The 17,637-nt window shown below is 36.6% G+C and overlaps 1 protein-coding gene across 1 annotated transcript in view; it reads right to left on the bottom strand.

Moving 5' to 3' along the window:
* nectin1b (nectin cell adhesion molecule 1b) overlaps nt 1–17,637 on the bottom strand; it is a 118,937-nt gene that overhangs the window by 28,613 nt on the left and 72,687 nt on the right. Inside the window, exons 4-5 of the mRNA XM_051870018.1 lie at nt 15,917–16,034; nt 6,641–6,792 (exon numbers count right to left, since the gene is read on the bottom strand). Of these exons, the coding sequence (XP_051725978.1) occupies nt 6,641–6,792; nt 15,917–16,034 (270 nt within the window). The remainder of the gene's footprint in view (nt 1–6,640; nt 6,793–15,916; nt 16,035–17,637) is intronic.

Raw genomic sequence — 17,637 nt, forward strand, 5'->3', positions numbered from 1 at the left:
CGCTTTAACTGAGCCTTCCAGTGCTGATGCCAATTCAATCCAGCACAGAGACAGAGGGAGAGAAGGAGGGGAAAACCACAGGAAAACAGAGAGAGAGAGAGAGAGAGAGAGAGAGAGAGAGAGAGAGAGAGAGAGAGAGAGAGAGAGAGAGAGAGAGAGAGAGAGAGAGAGAGAGAGAGAGAGAGAGAAGGGAGTATTATAACTCTTCATTTTAACAGTTTTAGTCTTAGTTCTTGTCTTTTGTCAAAAAAAAAAAATCTTAAATTTTCTCTTAAATCATGTCGAATTCATTAATTTTAGTTCATTTCACTCTGACTGACATGGCAAATCATACCAAACATTTTAGTTGAAGTTAATGTGCAAAAATGGAGGCCACAGTGGCTTCTCCAACTTTCTCCATTCAAAATTGCACCAATTTCCCTGTAAGTTAAGATTTTTTTGCAAATAGGTGTGAATTCAGGCTGATTGGGACACTTTTTGCCATTGATATGACTGGTGCGATGTGCAATCAACATGAATTCACCCTAGTTTTGAAACATACACCACATTTGGAATAATACAGATTTTTAAATGTTTTTGAAAGACGTCTCTTATGCTCACCAGGGCTGCATTTATTTGATCAAAAATACTGTAAAAATATTTTATATATATTTTATATTATATACATATAATTTATATAACATATTATATTGTGAGATATTATTGCAATTACTACAACTGTTTTCTATTTTAATATATTTTAAAATGAAATTTATTCCTGTGATACAAAGCTGAATTTTACCATCATTACTCCAGTCTTCAGTGTCACATGATCCTTCAGAAATCATTCTAATATGCTGATTTGGTGATCAAGAAAGAAATCTTATCATTATTAATGTTGAAAACAGTTTTTGCTATTTTTGTGAAAACTGTGATACACTACCATTCAAATTTAAAATGCATGCAAAGTGTATATATATATATATATATATATATATATATATATATATAATAAGTTATATGTTATATAAGCTAAAGTATAGTTAAAGTATATAAAGTATATTATGTTACTGATCAATCATTTTATTGTCATCATGACGCGTCTTTCATCTCATCTTAATTTTTGCAGAATCAGAAACAACGAGACAAAACATTTTTGACAGCAATTTTGCTGACGGGATTAACACTGGTAGAAAGAAATAAAAACGTGTTGGTCACAAGCAAAAGAAACCGACAGAAAGAATGACAAAGAGAGCACAGCTGTTGAAGAGTTGAGATTCTCTCTCTTTTAGATCTCCACAGCTTCTTCTTCACAATGTTATCATCTCTTCCACACAGTCTCGCAGCTGTTGCAAGCTCCTGCAAAGGCGTGCCAGCCTTGCCACGTTCTCCGCACACAAAACCCTCCCTCTCTCCCAGGTGCAGGCAGGCGAACAATGGACAACCGCTTATGCAGTTCACAAGAAGCCAGGGCAGAGACGTGTTGCTCGGCATAAGCTGCGTCCCTCTGGCACAGACACCACAGTTGCCATTACTGTGGGAGTCGGTCACGTGGAGGTTTCGGTTCTCACGCGGACCCTTTCAGGGGCAATGCGTGTGGAGCTGAATGAGCGCAGAACACTGGTTTTACAGTGTTTGAGTGGGCTGCTTTTGCCAGAGGTATCACTTCCACTCTTGCCATGAGAATGAGGCTGTAATAGCCCATATGTGCTCTTCCGTGGAGAGGTTTTCCTCTAGCCATGATAAGGACAGATGGAAAAGCCTTATTAGCATCTCGTTTTGGCCATGCAGGCGGCGGTACAAAACTACAGGGACCGCAGAGCTGCGGCGGTGAAAATGTACCGACCTTCAATAAGGTTCTACATTGAATCTGGACAGAATGTGATTAGATTATGCACCCCAGGTGAATAAGGTAAAAAGTAACTAATATATATCACCATACTTCCCCAGTTGATTGATTACAATAAGAATTCCAAACTTTTTTATTTTCTTATTTTTTTTCCTGAAATGCTATGGTTAAATACGCAAATGAGACATTATCTAATTAAATATGCAGCAATTTGCATACATTTTCAGAACAGAAATCTAAACACTGGATAAAGACAAGTTCAAACATTTTCTTTTCATTTTGTTGATATTTTAGAATCAAAGTTTTAGAATCAAAGAGGGGATTTCGGGTCTCTCTTTTTATCACCCCATAAATGAGGAAAAAAAAAAAAAAAAATGTTTTTAGGAATAAAATGTTGTATAAAATCAGCCAAATGATATCACTCTAAAAAATAACCGTAAAAAAAAAAAAAAAAAAAAAAACTATTTCAGGCATAACAAATTTACACAAAAAAATACTGTTTCCATTCAAACAGTAATATACCATAAAACAAAGCATTCTGGGTAATATTTGTCATTTTAAGAAAAGAGGCCTATAGGCTACTTTCTCAAAAATGACAAATATTACCCCGAATGCATTGTAATATACAGAATGCATTGTAATATACAGATTATACTGTAAAAACAATGCATTCTGGGTAATATTTGTGTTTTTGAGAAAGTATCCTGTAGGTTACTGTCTTGAAAATTACAAATAATATTACCCAGAATGCATTGTTTTTACGGTTTATTACTGTTTCAATGGAAAACTGTATTTTACTGTGTACATTTTTTTTTACAGTTTTTTTTTAGAGTGTAAAAAAAAAAAAAAAAAAAAAAAAAAAAAAAAAAAATCGCTCAAAAAATATAGATATGAATAAAATTGTAAAGACTATTGTATGTAAGTGCTACTGAAGTGGACATTTCTGAAAACAGCCTCAAATACTAAAAGTATTTAACATCTATAGACACAATAAAATAAACACTTACAAATGTATTTTACTCTTTCCCCGCCATTGACGAAATTTTCCAGCTTTCTGCTTTTTCACTGTTATATGGTAGGGGGCGCTATTATGCATCTTCTGAAAGAATTCAGAATCTCCATTGCATGAAAACTTGCCTTAAAGTTACCATGAGCCATTTGCAACCCATTTTACCTCTGTAACCTGATACATTTTTGAGTCAAGATATTAATCAATAAAAATAAGTAGGGCGGGACTTGATTTTATCCATTGGGCATTGATTAGAGTAGCCTTTACACACCAGAATGGAACCAGATGGTTGTAAGGTTGAAAAGTAAGAGAGATCTGAGATAGCAGCCAAAAAGTAAAGTCGTTTCCGAGGCAGAGCAAGCTATTACATTTAGATAAATGGTTACAAATATTTTTAGATTGATGAATCATCACAATAAGACCAGGAATGTGCACTAAGAAAGTAAATAGGTCCATTCTGATTTCATGTTGACCTTAAAAACAAAGGATTCTGCTGCAAGCACACAGCAACTACAGTTCTTAATGCATTGTGCGTAGGCCGAATATCTCAGTCATGGTTATTAATGAAATACTCACAGGAATGTGAATGAGATTAATATGGAGTCATAAAGGGAGAACAGCTGCTGCCATGAAAGTTGTGACTACAAATAAAACTATAATGAACTCATAAAAAAGGCATGATGGAATTGAAAGATTCAACACTGCAGACAAGCACAGCGTATATAGAATATTTAAAGCTGCAGTGTGTCATTTCTGCACCACTGGTGGCACCAGACAAAACTGCAAAACTGCTGGATATTTCCCAGCCAACCGAATAGCCTCAAACTCACGCCACTGGTTGAGCCAGACGTTGACATGTTAAACACCACAGTGTTCACACTCCCCACAAAAATCAACCTACGACTTCATACTTAGTTAAATGCAAAAATGAAAAATTACACACATATGGAACATATCACACTAACAATCTCTCTTTATAAGTATCATTTTGACACCTCAATATCTGTGAGCTCTCCTACAAACAGAGAGGGAGATAGACAGAGGTTCAACGACCTCTGGATGGAATGATCCATCAAAGGATAGACATTGCCGTAGAGGAGGGATCTATCATCAAATGGGCACATGCAATGCGGAAACAATCCCCAGGCATTGCCAAACAGAGGTCGGAAAGAACAAATAAGGCTTTCAGTGCATGTTCTGCCGGTGACCTTTGCTGAGGGAGAAGGAGAGAAGAGGAGATGTGCAACTTTATGAGAATGACGTTTTCTGAACCCATAGGAAAGGTGTTTCACAAAGAGAAAATGGAGAATTTTAGTAAAGTTTCCTGCTTCTAATATTTGTTTCCTAAGAAAATGACTCCAGTAATCTTAAATTCATGTCTTTTCAGTTTCAGAAGAGATCACAGCAATGTCTTGAAATATTCTGAGATTTTGCGATGCTACAAAATAGCCATCAAGTAATCAAGTCAGAGATGTCGATATGAACTCAATCACCAACACAAAGACCAAATTATCTTACATATACTATCAACATTGATTTTATACCTCTATTCTCATAACCTTGTAACAAAGTCTAAAAAAGGTTTGCATATGTGTTTTTTGTTGAGTATCATATTTGATATATCAGGTTTTTATGGCTCATATAGTATGATATCAGAGAATATGAAGCTCATACTTGAGGGGAAAAAAAAAAAAAAATCAGTTTTATTCAGAGGTCCAAACTGAGCAAAAATATGCCGATATTTATATGGTCAAAAAGTACGCTTGTAATGTAAATCAATGAGATGCTTACTTAGATAAAATGCATATACATATCACAAATATGTCACTCTATATACCAATAATGTCTTATTAAGATGATTTTATGATCAAATCTCTGTAGTTTTAGGGGCTGGGGGAAGGTTTCGCTTGCTAAAAAAAGTGTAAATTATCATTTAGATGACAAAAAGCATGTAGTAGATCATGTACAACATGTTTTCCAGGAAAGTTTTGATCATGTTGATCATGTATTAGCCTTAGAATGTTGTGTATCAAATATGATACAGTAGGCTTTATAGGGTTAATGTATGTCAACAATTGTCTCAATTGTGTTCCTTCTTGGACAAACATCTCAGAAAAAGTTGATACTTAAGTGGAATATAACAGATAACTCAAAGAAGTCTTCTAAGCTATAAAAAGAGAGCAATAAAATGTTCCATTGCAAAGTACTAAAGTTCTGTCAACTCACATCTTGACCTACTGCTGAACTCTCACCAGTTGCTGCATTGCAATTTTAAAAACGATCAACAGAATCTCTTCCAAAGCAGAGGTGCTCTATACATATCAGCGGCAGAAATTTCCTGCCTGCGGAATATTTTCCTTCACCACTCCTCATTCAATATCAGCCATTCAGACTTCCATTAACGCTTTGCCCGTGCCTGCGGAGCGTATCATCAAAACCTGTCACGGAATGAGATGACATCACCGCATCCCCAACACATCGCCAGAAACGCCAACTGAGACGCTGCGGGACGAGGAAGGTCTGAAAGTTTACACGCAAACACACCCACGCACACAAACAAATGCAATGGCAGAGAAAAGCTGAACCGTTGACTCCAGCATGCAAAGCAATGCATGTTAGAAGCTCTCCATTGAAGCAAAGAGAGGCGTACGAGCTATTATCAGAACAAAACTGTGGATGCCTACGCTCTCTTCAAATATTGGACCAATTTTGAGGTTCTGCTTGGCAATCTAGAGCAGAATCACCTCCTTTCATTACCATCTTTTGTTCTTAATGTATTGCAAAGCCTGCGGAGTGAACTACAGGTGTTTGATATGACAATTAGAGTGAAGGCAGAGGAACGGCTCCAGTTTTGCTCTGTTTTCATTTGTAGTTCTTGTTTTAACCCAAGAAAAGGCGGAGAAGACGGAGAAGATGTGGGAGACGAAAGTAGCTTTGAGAAATGTGAGTTTGTTGCAAAGTGGCTGTGATCAATACTAAAGAGGCAACAAAACTGTGATGTTATTTTGGGGAGAAAATGACAGGACGCTTTATTCTTTATCTCAGCATCTGTCTGCATGTGTGAGTGAATACTGTGGGCGCTGGCAGCCTGATGTATGATGTGACTGTGAGAAATTAAAGAAAAGGAAATGACAGCATTTCCTTCCTCTTTGCCTGTCAGGTTTTACCAATAGACCAATAGGTAGGAGGCCGACCTCCACAAGAGCAGTACAGTGCAAAAAATTTATTTGCAGGCTTCAACATGCAGAACGCAGCACCAAAAGTATTTTGAAACTAAAGCCACACTTCAAATGTCTGAGCATTAGATATTAAACTATCACAAAACGTAATTTGTTAGGATCACTTTTGAAAGTTGGTTTTAAACAATAGAGAACAAAATTATACATAAAAATACAAATATATATTTACATTATAATGAATAGGCTCCTTTATACATCAAAACATATAGCTGACTTTATATTTTAGGAATATAAAGGGAATGGGGTCCCTTTCAAGATGATCATCAGGGGTCCTTTGCATGTAAAGGTTCAAAAACCCTTGGCTTAAGTGTTCAAATACTTTTTGTGGTCATCGTATCTGCGTGTTTGATAAAGAGTGTTCAACGAGATTGAAAATGATTTTGTAAAAAAAAGGATTCTCTTTTCATTGGCACATGTTGACATGCTGTAGGGCCTTCATGAAATGTTTAACTCTTACAAAACTCACATTTCCGGAGCTACAATCGCCTGGGCCCTGGTTAAAGCTCTCCCAGCCCCAACACATACACACACACACGGAAACTCGGATAAGCATCCACAACTTACCCGTCACGTTGACCTCTACCAATCCAGAGCGTGTGCCGATGCTATTGGTGGCGTCACAGACGTACGTTCCTCCAAGCTCGTAGGTCACCGGGCCTTTGAAGTACAGGGTGTTGTTCTTGATTTCAATATTGTTGGGAAGCGATCCATTCAACCTGAGAAAAACAGATGATATTTTTTTAGTTCACCCGTATGGAAAAAAACAACTCACGTTGGGTAAGGTTTGGAAATCAGTAGATCAGCTGTTATTATGTGGACAGATCTGCTATGTTATAACAAACCAAACATACCAGGCATACTTCAAGAACTACACATCTCAAACCAGCGGACGTGAAGGGTGGTACTACATAACGACTGAACGGGCCCTTACAGGCCTGAATGTTGCCATAGGACAGAGGGAGTGATTTAAAATGAAGAAAACAAACAAAGACAAAAAGCAGAGATGTCATATGTGGGGGGGGAAAAATGTGTTATTTTGCTGCTACTCTTTCAGTTCTGGGCTGCTGCCCCTGAAGTTGGATCCCAAGAGACTAGGACAAACCGATCAAGAAAAATGTGGAGTCTGACTTACTATGTGGCTTTCCTGAGACGTTACCTGTAGTGTCCTACCTGATTGTGTCCTAATTCTGAACTCTTCATGGTTCAGCTGCCCAGCGGGTCTAAACATGCCCCATTCTTCCTCTAAAGCTAGGAAGAGGTCACAATCTTTGGCGTGGTAGTGGCAGATGTTCTCCTTCCTTCTTATCAGAGATCAGTATAACGATGCCTCCCCAGGCACCAGACACCTTCAGATCATCTTGTTCCCACTTAACAAGTTCCTTCCTTCCATCTCAATGACACCCAAACTGCCATGTCTGTCAGGGTCTGGATAACTGGTGGTGTCCTTTATAAGGAGGACCTTTCAACTAGAAACCTTCTGATGTTCGTGTTCTCAGAGCAAGAGATACGAAACAGTCAATTCACTAGTACAATAAAGCATCCAAACAATGAAATGCACCATTTATTCAGGTCATCAAGCATGGTAGAAATTAGGTCAAGTCTCAGTCAGAACAGAACAGATCATGCATAAGGATTGTGCAGAAATGCATATTTTTCAACCTGATTGGATGAACAATGTCTGAAGTTGTTCAAAATACCCAACTGTCAAAGCACATGAATTGAATTCTATATTAATTCGACATAATCAGCCTATTGCTACGTTCACTTAATGTTGGACTTTCTGGGCAGTAAAAACACTTTAAATCTTTGCTGATCAATTACAATACAGAAATTCAGACTTTCTTTACTGAAAGAACTGAAACAGCGGTAATTTTATAGTAATTTAGAATAAATATAGTATACTTGGGGGATAAAATCGTTAACTGTGATTATTAGTATTAACATGAAAGTAGTTATAAAACTTGTGTCTTTTATCGTATTGCTGCTGTCGGTGTTTTATAAAAGCAATAAGCCAATTACAGTGATTTTACTATGTTTAAGTGGTGTTGTCAGGCATGCTGCAAAAAAACGCAATGACTACTAAAAGTTCAATTACAAAACATATAAACCTCAACAACACACACTACTGCCTCGATCCTTAGTCAATTTTACGCAAAACCTAACTCCTGGCTTGATTTTGCAGAAGTCGTCTGTCTCCTTTCTTGCTAAAATATTCATAACCTGGTTCAGGACAGGGCCTGTGAGACAGCTTTCAGCCCAAAAATGCAGAAGGTATAATGTGTTACTCTAAATGCTGACTGCTGCAAAGCAATCTGATAAGATCCAGCAGACGGAAGACGGGAGTAGAGATAGATAAGGAAATTTGTCACAATGAGCTGTCTGTAGATAAACGCTGAGTTTGAGTGTTTATGACTGTTCTGCTCGCTTTATGATATATTTATGGTAAGAATCTCTCGGGCATGTTTTGATAGCTGGGAAAATTAACGCAAGTCTGAAACTGAAAGTGTGTGAGAGAGAGACTGTGTGTGAGTACTTACATCATATTTCAATGTGAAATTTGAAATATAGGTAAGTTATATTTTGTATAGTCATGCTTAGCCACACTTTGAGTATCGGCATACACTCATAAAAATGATTTTTTGATGCTGTTCACTTTATTTAAACAACTTATTTTGATTCAACACCATTGTACTACGTTTCTGGTTCAAATTGAATTGCTTCATGTTAAATTGACTTGAAACAATTATTTTGACTTAACTTGATGTTTTCATATTAAAATAACATGTTTCAATCAGGTAAACTCAACCAGGACTCAATCAAACAGGACTTTCACTTCCCATCATGCTTTGCAAAGGGGCTGATCTGGGAGAGTAAATGTTGAAATAAAGTGTTATTTTAAGCAGTTTTTAGCAAGATGAGAAAATGGAGAGACTTTTTAATGTTTAATGTTCTTTCTATTATGTTGGTATTTAAAAGTTCCTGTTATGTTAATAGTTTTGGGGTTACCATTGTAGTGAAGTGTTGAGCTTGTGCTTGGGCTGAGGACCTGCTAACAAAAATTCAAATTACTTTAATAACAAAGTATTCACTATGGTAGTGCTCTGGGCTGCATTTCCCAAAAGCGTCGTAAGCCTAAGTTACTTATGCTTAGGATGCTATTGGGAAATGCTGCCCTGGATGAAACCAGTATCACTTCTAGACTGCCAACACAAAACATCACATCACAAAAGTTATGTAAATCACAAGACTAAACATAAAGCATTAATTGTAAGATTATTTGTATAATTCAATTAATATGAAAACTAAAACCATTCATTCAAGTTAAATGAACACAATTGATTCTAGTTTGTTTAACATGGTTGATTCTATTGGGTTTTACTTGTTTCAATCATGTGGAACCACTGTCCATGATTGAATTGAGTTGGTTGGACACAACTATTTTACATAGATTCTTCCTTAGTCAGTTGTGTTGTCACAACACAAGGATATTGCATAGACTAAAAATAAACCTTTAATGTAGATAAAAACTAAGTTGGTTGTGTGGAACCACTGTCCATAATTGACTTGAGTTAGTTTAAAGTATAATTTTCTTGAGTGTAAAGTCTGGCCCAAATGGTTGCTTATTTTAGCCAAAAAACACCTACTTAGACAGGAAAAGACTAAAATGTAAAGCGCCCAATCACAGGTTTTTTTTTTTTTTTTTTTTTCCTCTTTACATTCCGTTTAAAGGCAAGGTTATCTAAAATTGTTGTGTATTAGTTGCATAAAGCCAGACAATCAGAATAGAGCTTGCCAGACCAAGAAAACACTTTCCATTTTTATAAAAAATGCATTAAGTGGTTACTGAACAGACTCCTTCAAGGGTGAGACTATATTTCTTAAAGTCTGTGTGAACTGGAAGTTGCGACAATAATTCAGTATTGTGACCTATGTCCAAATGAAACTGATTACTGAATATTGAATATTGAATGAGATGAGGGAGAGGCTTGATTTTAGCGTACCTTTTTACCATCTCTAGCTTTCAGCAGACTGATGGTTGGACGGTTAAGAACGTTTAGTCTAATCATAGATCCAATCATAAATCCATTTGACTAAAGATTATGAAGACTTGCAATTAACTTGCACGGATTAATCGTTCATAACAAGACTAGTAATGTGCGCTAACAATAGTAAATAGGTTTCAACTGATTTAATGCAGACTTTAACGCTGAAGTGTGTCATTTTTCCCCCACTGTGTTAAAATACTTTCTAGTAATGTTGTATGTAGAGACAACTACTTGAAGGTTGACTGAAAAGCGTAAACACTCTGGCGCTTTCAAAACATTGCTCTGTTTATTTAAGAATCCAACCAGCCTGACATAGCAACAGAAGCTCAACCAATAGTGTGAGTTTGGGGCGGGTCTGTGGATTTTTAATCAACCATTGGGAGTGTTTAGAAAAGCTGTAAAAAGTTTTTTTTTTTTTTCTTTGTAAATTCCATTTGGTGAAGCTAGTGGTGCAGAAATTACACACTTCACAGACCTGGTGTTCTTCCCAGTGTTTTTCTCTGCTCATTTTTAGAAGGGCATTTGTGTAATATTTATGCATAACGTAAAATAGTCAGCATTTATACAATGTAACAGACTTCCGCACATTTGTAATTGAACTACTAGTACTTGTGTGTGTGTCTCCATAGTTGTTCTGGATTGAAATGTTCTGCAACAGCACGGTGATGACCTCCAGTGTAGCGCCCAGGGGACCCTTCAGAACACATTTGGTGTCCGCTCTGCACTGCTACTGTGGCCGTCCCCTCTTATCTGTCACGCCGGCGCCCGTGTCTCTACCCATCACTGTCTTCTCCTCCGCCTCGCTCTGTAATCACACCATTCTTTCCTATCTTACCTTTTTCTCCCAATGTTTATCGTCTCGCTTTTCTATCAGCTCCCACAGTTTGAATAATAAAAATATTCTGCTTTTATAAGTGAGTTGAGTCATCAGTGTTAATATGCATGTTTGTGTTCACAATATACTGATTCACATCAATGAAACACACACATAATAACACTATTTCGGACCAGTAATAAGCAACCACCTTACAACCACATCAAAAAAATTCATTCAGAACAGTTTAGCAATGGCATAGCAACCAACAAAAAGACTACACCGTAGCGACATCTTTTGCACTAACAAGTTATCCCAAAAATGTTGAACTTCCTTCCGAATCTCACTGTCTTGTACCTCATCTTTTCCCTTCTCACTCCCCATTTTTCCTCATTTCATCCCTTCCTTTTCTTCTCTTTCATGATACTTCCAGTTTCAGCATACCAATTACTAATAAAAATGCCTCAAGAAGACCTTAGCGCCATCCGTGAGTCCCTCTTCACAGAGTTGGCTGCTGTATATGTGTCCTTTGATACCCTGAATAGCCCAGAATGTTCAGCGCTTTCCTCTCTCTCTCTTGTCCTCTCTCATTAAAACCCAACCCGGTCCACACAGGCAGTGCACCCTGGGCACTGCCAGCTATTAATCCACCACAGCTGAAGTCCGGTGACATGTTTTCCTTTCCCAGCTTTCGCTGCCTAATTACAGAACAAATTGCCACATTTATCTCTCAGTTTTTGCTGCATAATTTCTCCATTTTTAACTGTAACACACGACTAGCTCATCCACTGTGTCCAACGTTGTTGGTGGTGTTCGGTATTGTATGCATTTACATACACGTGCGTTCATGGGAATTAGCTGGGTGATGAATGACGGGACATTTTGCCGTGCTAATCGGCATATAAGTGTGGCGCATACGGCTATGGCGTGGCGCTGAATAAAAATGCTGCACTAGGGAGTTCAAGCAAAAGGTTATATGGGTCATCTTACAAAGATGACCTGAAACAGGGGCGCAGGAACAATCTGGAACAACACATTAGAAGCCTTATCAGCTTGTCTCATGAATATTAATTACGTGATGTAACTAGTGATAGGCTGATAGGTCAGGCCAATTAATCGCCATCAGGTTGCTGAGTCCACTTTGCCCTAAGTGTGTAAGTTCTACAATCTGCCAACAGCCTTTTCAATGAATAACTAACAATTATTGTTAAAATTCTAAATATATGTCTAAAATAAGGGTTAATTTAAGCCGTTTATGATTGAAAATAATATTATTATGATGAAATACATGACTAGAAAAATAGTCTGCAGGCACATTTGAAATGTTTTAACTTATCATCTTGTAATGAATGTCATTTCAGTTCTACTTTCTGAGTATGAATTATCATATGCATTAAAAGGCAATACTTAAGCACTGTAGGTTAAGGTTTTGCCATAAAATCAACTGACTGGCTTCTCTTCTGTATGATTTCACATGAGTCTCTTTAGAACTGTATAATTTATGAGCTTCTACAACTTTTGACCTCCTAACTGAAATCCTTTCCACAAATCGATCATAGAAATAAAAACAGTATAAATAAAAATGAATGCCAAAGTTTTCTCTTAGTCTCATTAAGTGCAAACAATAAGTGCAACCACAATCAAATTCATCAAATAGAGACCAGAATTTTCTTCAAGCATGATATAGAGCAGTGGTTCCCAAACTGGGATACACGTACCCCTGGGGGTACGTGAGGTGACAGAGGGGGTACGCAAACAAAATGCCAAATTTTGTTGTTCATTTAATTCTTCCCCACCTTAAAATAACATTAAAACCAAGCACGTATTTTCTAACAGGCACAATGACGTAACTACATGACATCCAATCAAAATACCACATCTTTTGCAGTCAAATCTGACAGCGTCCATTTCCACATAAGCAGCGTTCATATGGGTTCATATTTGTTGCGGGCAGAGTCTGCTGTCTTAGCAAATCGCACAACATTACTGACAATGTACAGTCGATTTGGCACTTACTAGCATGAAGAAGAAATAGCCTTGCACAGAAGGTGCATAAAGATCAATTTAAGATTCAAACTCTTGATACAAAACATACCTTTTGTGAGCTCTTGTTTTTAATGTTCATAATATTTTACGAGCAAGAATGCAAATCCAAATATCCACACGATTGCAAATGTGACATTGATTTTATACAACAGTTCAACAAACAAAAGGGTAATATTAAGTGATGTTCTTCACAGTATTGTCAGTATTTGCTCTATTGTGCAATGAAAGCCACGGCAGAACTACAACACAGCGGTAATTCGTGAACGAATCTGCAGCTTTGAACGAATCGTTCGTGAAAGTCATTGATTCAATGTTTTGTTCATAAATACAGGCACTTGCTTCGTTGAACAAATGACTCGATGACTCACGCATTAAGACAGTGACTTACCGCCATCTACTGGCAGTTTTAGCATTTAAAATAATCACTTTTCACGTTTTTATCATTGCATATGTCTCTATTGAACATTTTTTTTTTTTATTAGTTAAAACATTATTAATGTTGTAAAGGTATTTATAAAGATAAAAAATGCACTGGAAAGTCAATTTAGGGGGCAAATATTGTCCCTTATTGGAAAAAGTGCAGTCTAACCGGAAGAGAGGGGGTACGCAGAAGGATGGTAAATGCATCAGGGGGGTACTCCACTCTGAAAAGTTTGGGAACCACTGATATAGAGCTAAGAGATGGTTACAAATACACAGCCCAGCCTAAGATAGCTTTCATATTGGGAGATATTTGCATGCAGAGCCGCTTTCAAAACGCAGGGTATTGAAATTGTGTTTGAATGCGTGCTCGCGTTTTACTTTCGCTTTCACGATCGCACGTACTCTGTTTATAGGAAGTGGTGGTGAAGAGCGAGAATTCTACAAGATAAAGACATTTATTAGACACTTAGGCTGCGTTGTGCAACGAATCCTCCGCTATGGTCTTGTCAGTCATCTCGTCACTTACTTTCGTCATGTGATCATTGAACTCTGATTCCTGCTGCACTACATACGACTCTGCAGGTGTTGGATGAGCTGGATGGAATTTAAGTAACTGTTATCCAACTGAATTAAATGTTTGTTTTTTTATTTCTGTAAAACGCAAAAAGTCAGTGGAGGCATAATGTAAATGTAGCGGTGCCATATTATATTGTAATTTCACCCTCATACTCCGTCATGGCAACATCGCGGGACAGATTTTTACCTCGAAAAGAATATTTTCACTTCAACCACACACCCTTTCTCCACAACCAAACGCTTAAACAGAACGCACAGAGTGTCTCAGATTTTCAGTCAAGCTCAGTGAAATTCTTATAATGTTCTTCAGTGTGTGTGTGTGTGTGTGTGGGGTGGGGTATAACGATTAATAAAAGTTTAAATGATTAATAAGCAAACTTGACCTCGCCTAAACACCAGCATTGTCCACAGAAAGGTTTGCAAAACAAACCCGAGACTGTGCAGTCAACATATTCATTTGGTAGGCAAAGCAATGATGTCATCTTTTACCAACATAGTTTGCATCCAAACCCGTAGCACCAGAAACTCGACAACAATCACCCATCACAAGACTCAATGACAAACAAGATTCGATCTTGCTGTATATCTCTTTCTCTGTTTTTTCAAACCAGTATATTGGTAAGGTAAACATTGAAAAGTACACAAAGCATAGCTTATTTTCTCATGTTTGATCTTGTTTGAAGGGTTATCAATGGCTCCGTGAATTCTGAATAGAGCCATTGTAAACGGCTTTACTTATCATGATTGAGTGCTAACCACCAATGAATGAAGAAGTAGTTTATGGAAGGAAATTATTATCTTATTAGTCATAACACATCTAAGCAGTCATGTAGTATTACAGTAAACTGGATATTTCAGAGGAGTGCTCTTCAAACATCAGTCATCATTTATTTAGTTTAATGATGCCGATATACACAACCAGTCAAACGTTTGGACAAACTGATCTTCATGATCTTAAAAACCTTTTGATCTAAAGGCTTATGAGTATATGCTTGACATTAGTTTTGTAGACAAATATAAATTATGCATTTCTATATTAAAAACTAAAAAGTTGTTTAGTTTTTAAATGGATGGATTAGATGTGAAGGAAAATCAGGCAAGTGTTCAACACACATCAACTCTTCTTACTGTTTACAAGTAATATGACTCATTTGTTTAACTTTTATCAATTTGTGTTATTTAATAAACTTAATATACACTTTACACTCTAAAAAATTCTGGGTTAAAAAAAAAAAAAAAAAGTTGGGTTGAAAATGGACAAACATAGCAATTGGGTTGTTTTAACCCAGCAGTGGGGTTAAATGTTTGCCCAGCCTGCTGGTTAATTTTATTTAACTCAGCTATTGTTTAAAAATTAGTGTATTGCTTGCTTGTTCATTTATTAAACATTTATTAAAATATTTAATAAATGAACATTTATTAATAAGTTTAAGTTTTAACCCAGCAATTGGATTAAGTTTAAGTTTTAATCCAGCGATTGCCTCTAGTAATTATGTGTATGAGTTTTAATTTCCAACCTCTTTTGGGTTCATTTTAAGCCAGCCATATAGTAATTTTTAAGCAATATTTGGGTTAAATAAAACTGCCCAGCACGTTGGGCAAACATTTAACCCAATCTCTGGGTTAAAACAGCCCAATCGCGGGTTTGTCCATTTTCAACTCAACTTGGGTGTACTACAATGTAAAATTCTGGAAAGTAGTTGTGTGCAAACTTAGTATAAATAAATGACTGTAATGTGTATTTGAAAATGATTAACTATATAAAAAATAAAAAGGCAGGAACTATTTCAAATTTAATAAGAAATTGCTTTTTTTATCCTTCACTATGCTTTTCACTTAATAATCATTACTCATTCATCCCATTATATTAATAAGCTGAGACAACAAAGAGATTGTTCGTAATGTGGATTAGTAGGTCAGGAGAGAGTAACTCACAGTTTCCACTGGTAGACGGTGACGGGCGGGTTGGCATCTGCGTTGCAAGTGAGCTGCACGTTTTGACGATTCAGGTACCAGTTGCCGTCAAAGCCCTCGATTTTTACCTCCGGCTCATCTGCATAAAAGCAAAAAAGCATCTTCAGGCAGAGGCTCAGATGGCTGTTCTGGGTCACATGACTTGACGATGGGTGCTTGTCATAATACTGATTAATGTTCTGGGCTCATAGCTGAAAGGTCAAGAGTTTATTTCTTAAGCGATAGGGAGGAGAGCCAACAACTGAAGGGTTACTGAGACTACAACCATCGCTGTGCCCTTTAGCTACCCACTTAGCCGCAAGCTACTCCAGGGCAACTATTCCAGAAATTGGCCTAATTGGATAAGAACCTCAGCTAAATGCCAAATTTCAATTCATTACAGCACAATTTTTTTCTATTAATGACGATATTAAAATGCACTGAATACTTGATGGTACCGGTCAGTAATTTCTATGTCTCTTCAGATTTATTCTTAATTGCTTTTATGAGCATGTATAAGGCTGAGCAAATTTAATTTGGAAATGTTATACCAAAGGGTAACTTGATTAACAAAACACTCAAAGTAAATCAAGAATCAGGACGAGTGATTCTCTGTGAACTTCCCGTCACTCTAAACACGGCCTTTCACACAGATACACGCCACAAGAACAATGTATTCTATAGCATGGTGCGGGAGAATGGGTGGATTTCCTCTATCAGTGGGCTTTATGGGGGCTGAAATACTGGTCTAAACTGCCCTAAACAATAGCTGATAACAACAGCGGCTGAGACAGGCCAGTGACACATCTCTTCCTGCTCTGAACCTCCTCCGCAGAACTTGCGTAACAGTGCAGCATAAACGCTAACATCTTATTATCAAGCCCAAATACATTAATATGCATTTTTTTTTAGACATTCTTTGACATTCCAGTGGGGTTTAATTAATTAGATTAAAATATTGTATAACATACATTTATGTCATTTTGTGATGTATTATTTACAATTATTAAGACTTTTTTTTTTTTCATATTTTTTAAATAAGTCTCTTATGCTCACCAAGGCTGCATTTATTCGATAAGGAATATTGTACAAACAGCAATATTGTCACATATTATTACAATTTAAAAGAATTGTTTTCTATTTTAATATATTGTAATTTATTCCTGTGATGAATTTTCAGCAGCCATTACTCCAGTTTTCAGTGTCACATGATCCTTCAGAAATCATTTTAATATGCTGATTTGGTGCTCAGTTATTAGAAGTCCTTATTATCGGTGTTGAAAAAAGTTTTTGCTGCTTAATGGAATGTGTGATACTTTTTCTTCAGGATTTTTTTGATGAGTAGAAAGTTCAAAAGACCAGCATTCATTAAATATAAATCTTTTGTAACATTATACATGTCTTTACTGTCACTTTCAATCAATTTAACGGCCCTTGCTGAATAAAAGTTTAGAATAATCTTTTTTTTTTTACCCCAAACTTTTGAATGGTTTTCATGTATCACTGTATCCACAAAAATATTAAGCAACAAAAAAACTGTTTTCAACATTTATTAATAAGAAATGTTTCTTGAGCACCAAATCAGCACTGAAGGATCATGTGACACTGAAGACTGGAGTAATGCTGCTGAAAATTCAGCTTTGCCATGACAGGAATAAAATTAATATTTAAATATATTAAAATAAAGTATAATTGTGTCTTTT

The sequence above is a fragment of the Ctenopharyngodon idella genome, chromosome 18, assembly GCF_019924925.1.
Source record: "Ctenopharyngodon idella isolate HZGC_01 chromosome 18, HZGC01, whole genome shotgun sequence".
Lineage (NCBI taxonomy): Eukaryota > Metazoa > Chordata > Actinopteri > Cypriniformes > Xenocyprididae > Ctenopharyngodon > Ctenopharyngodon idella.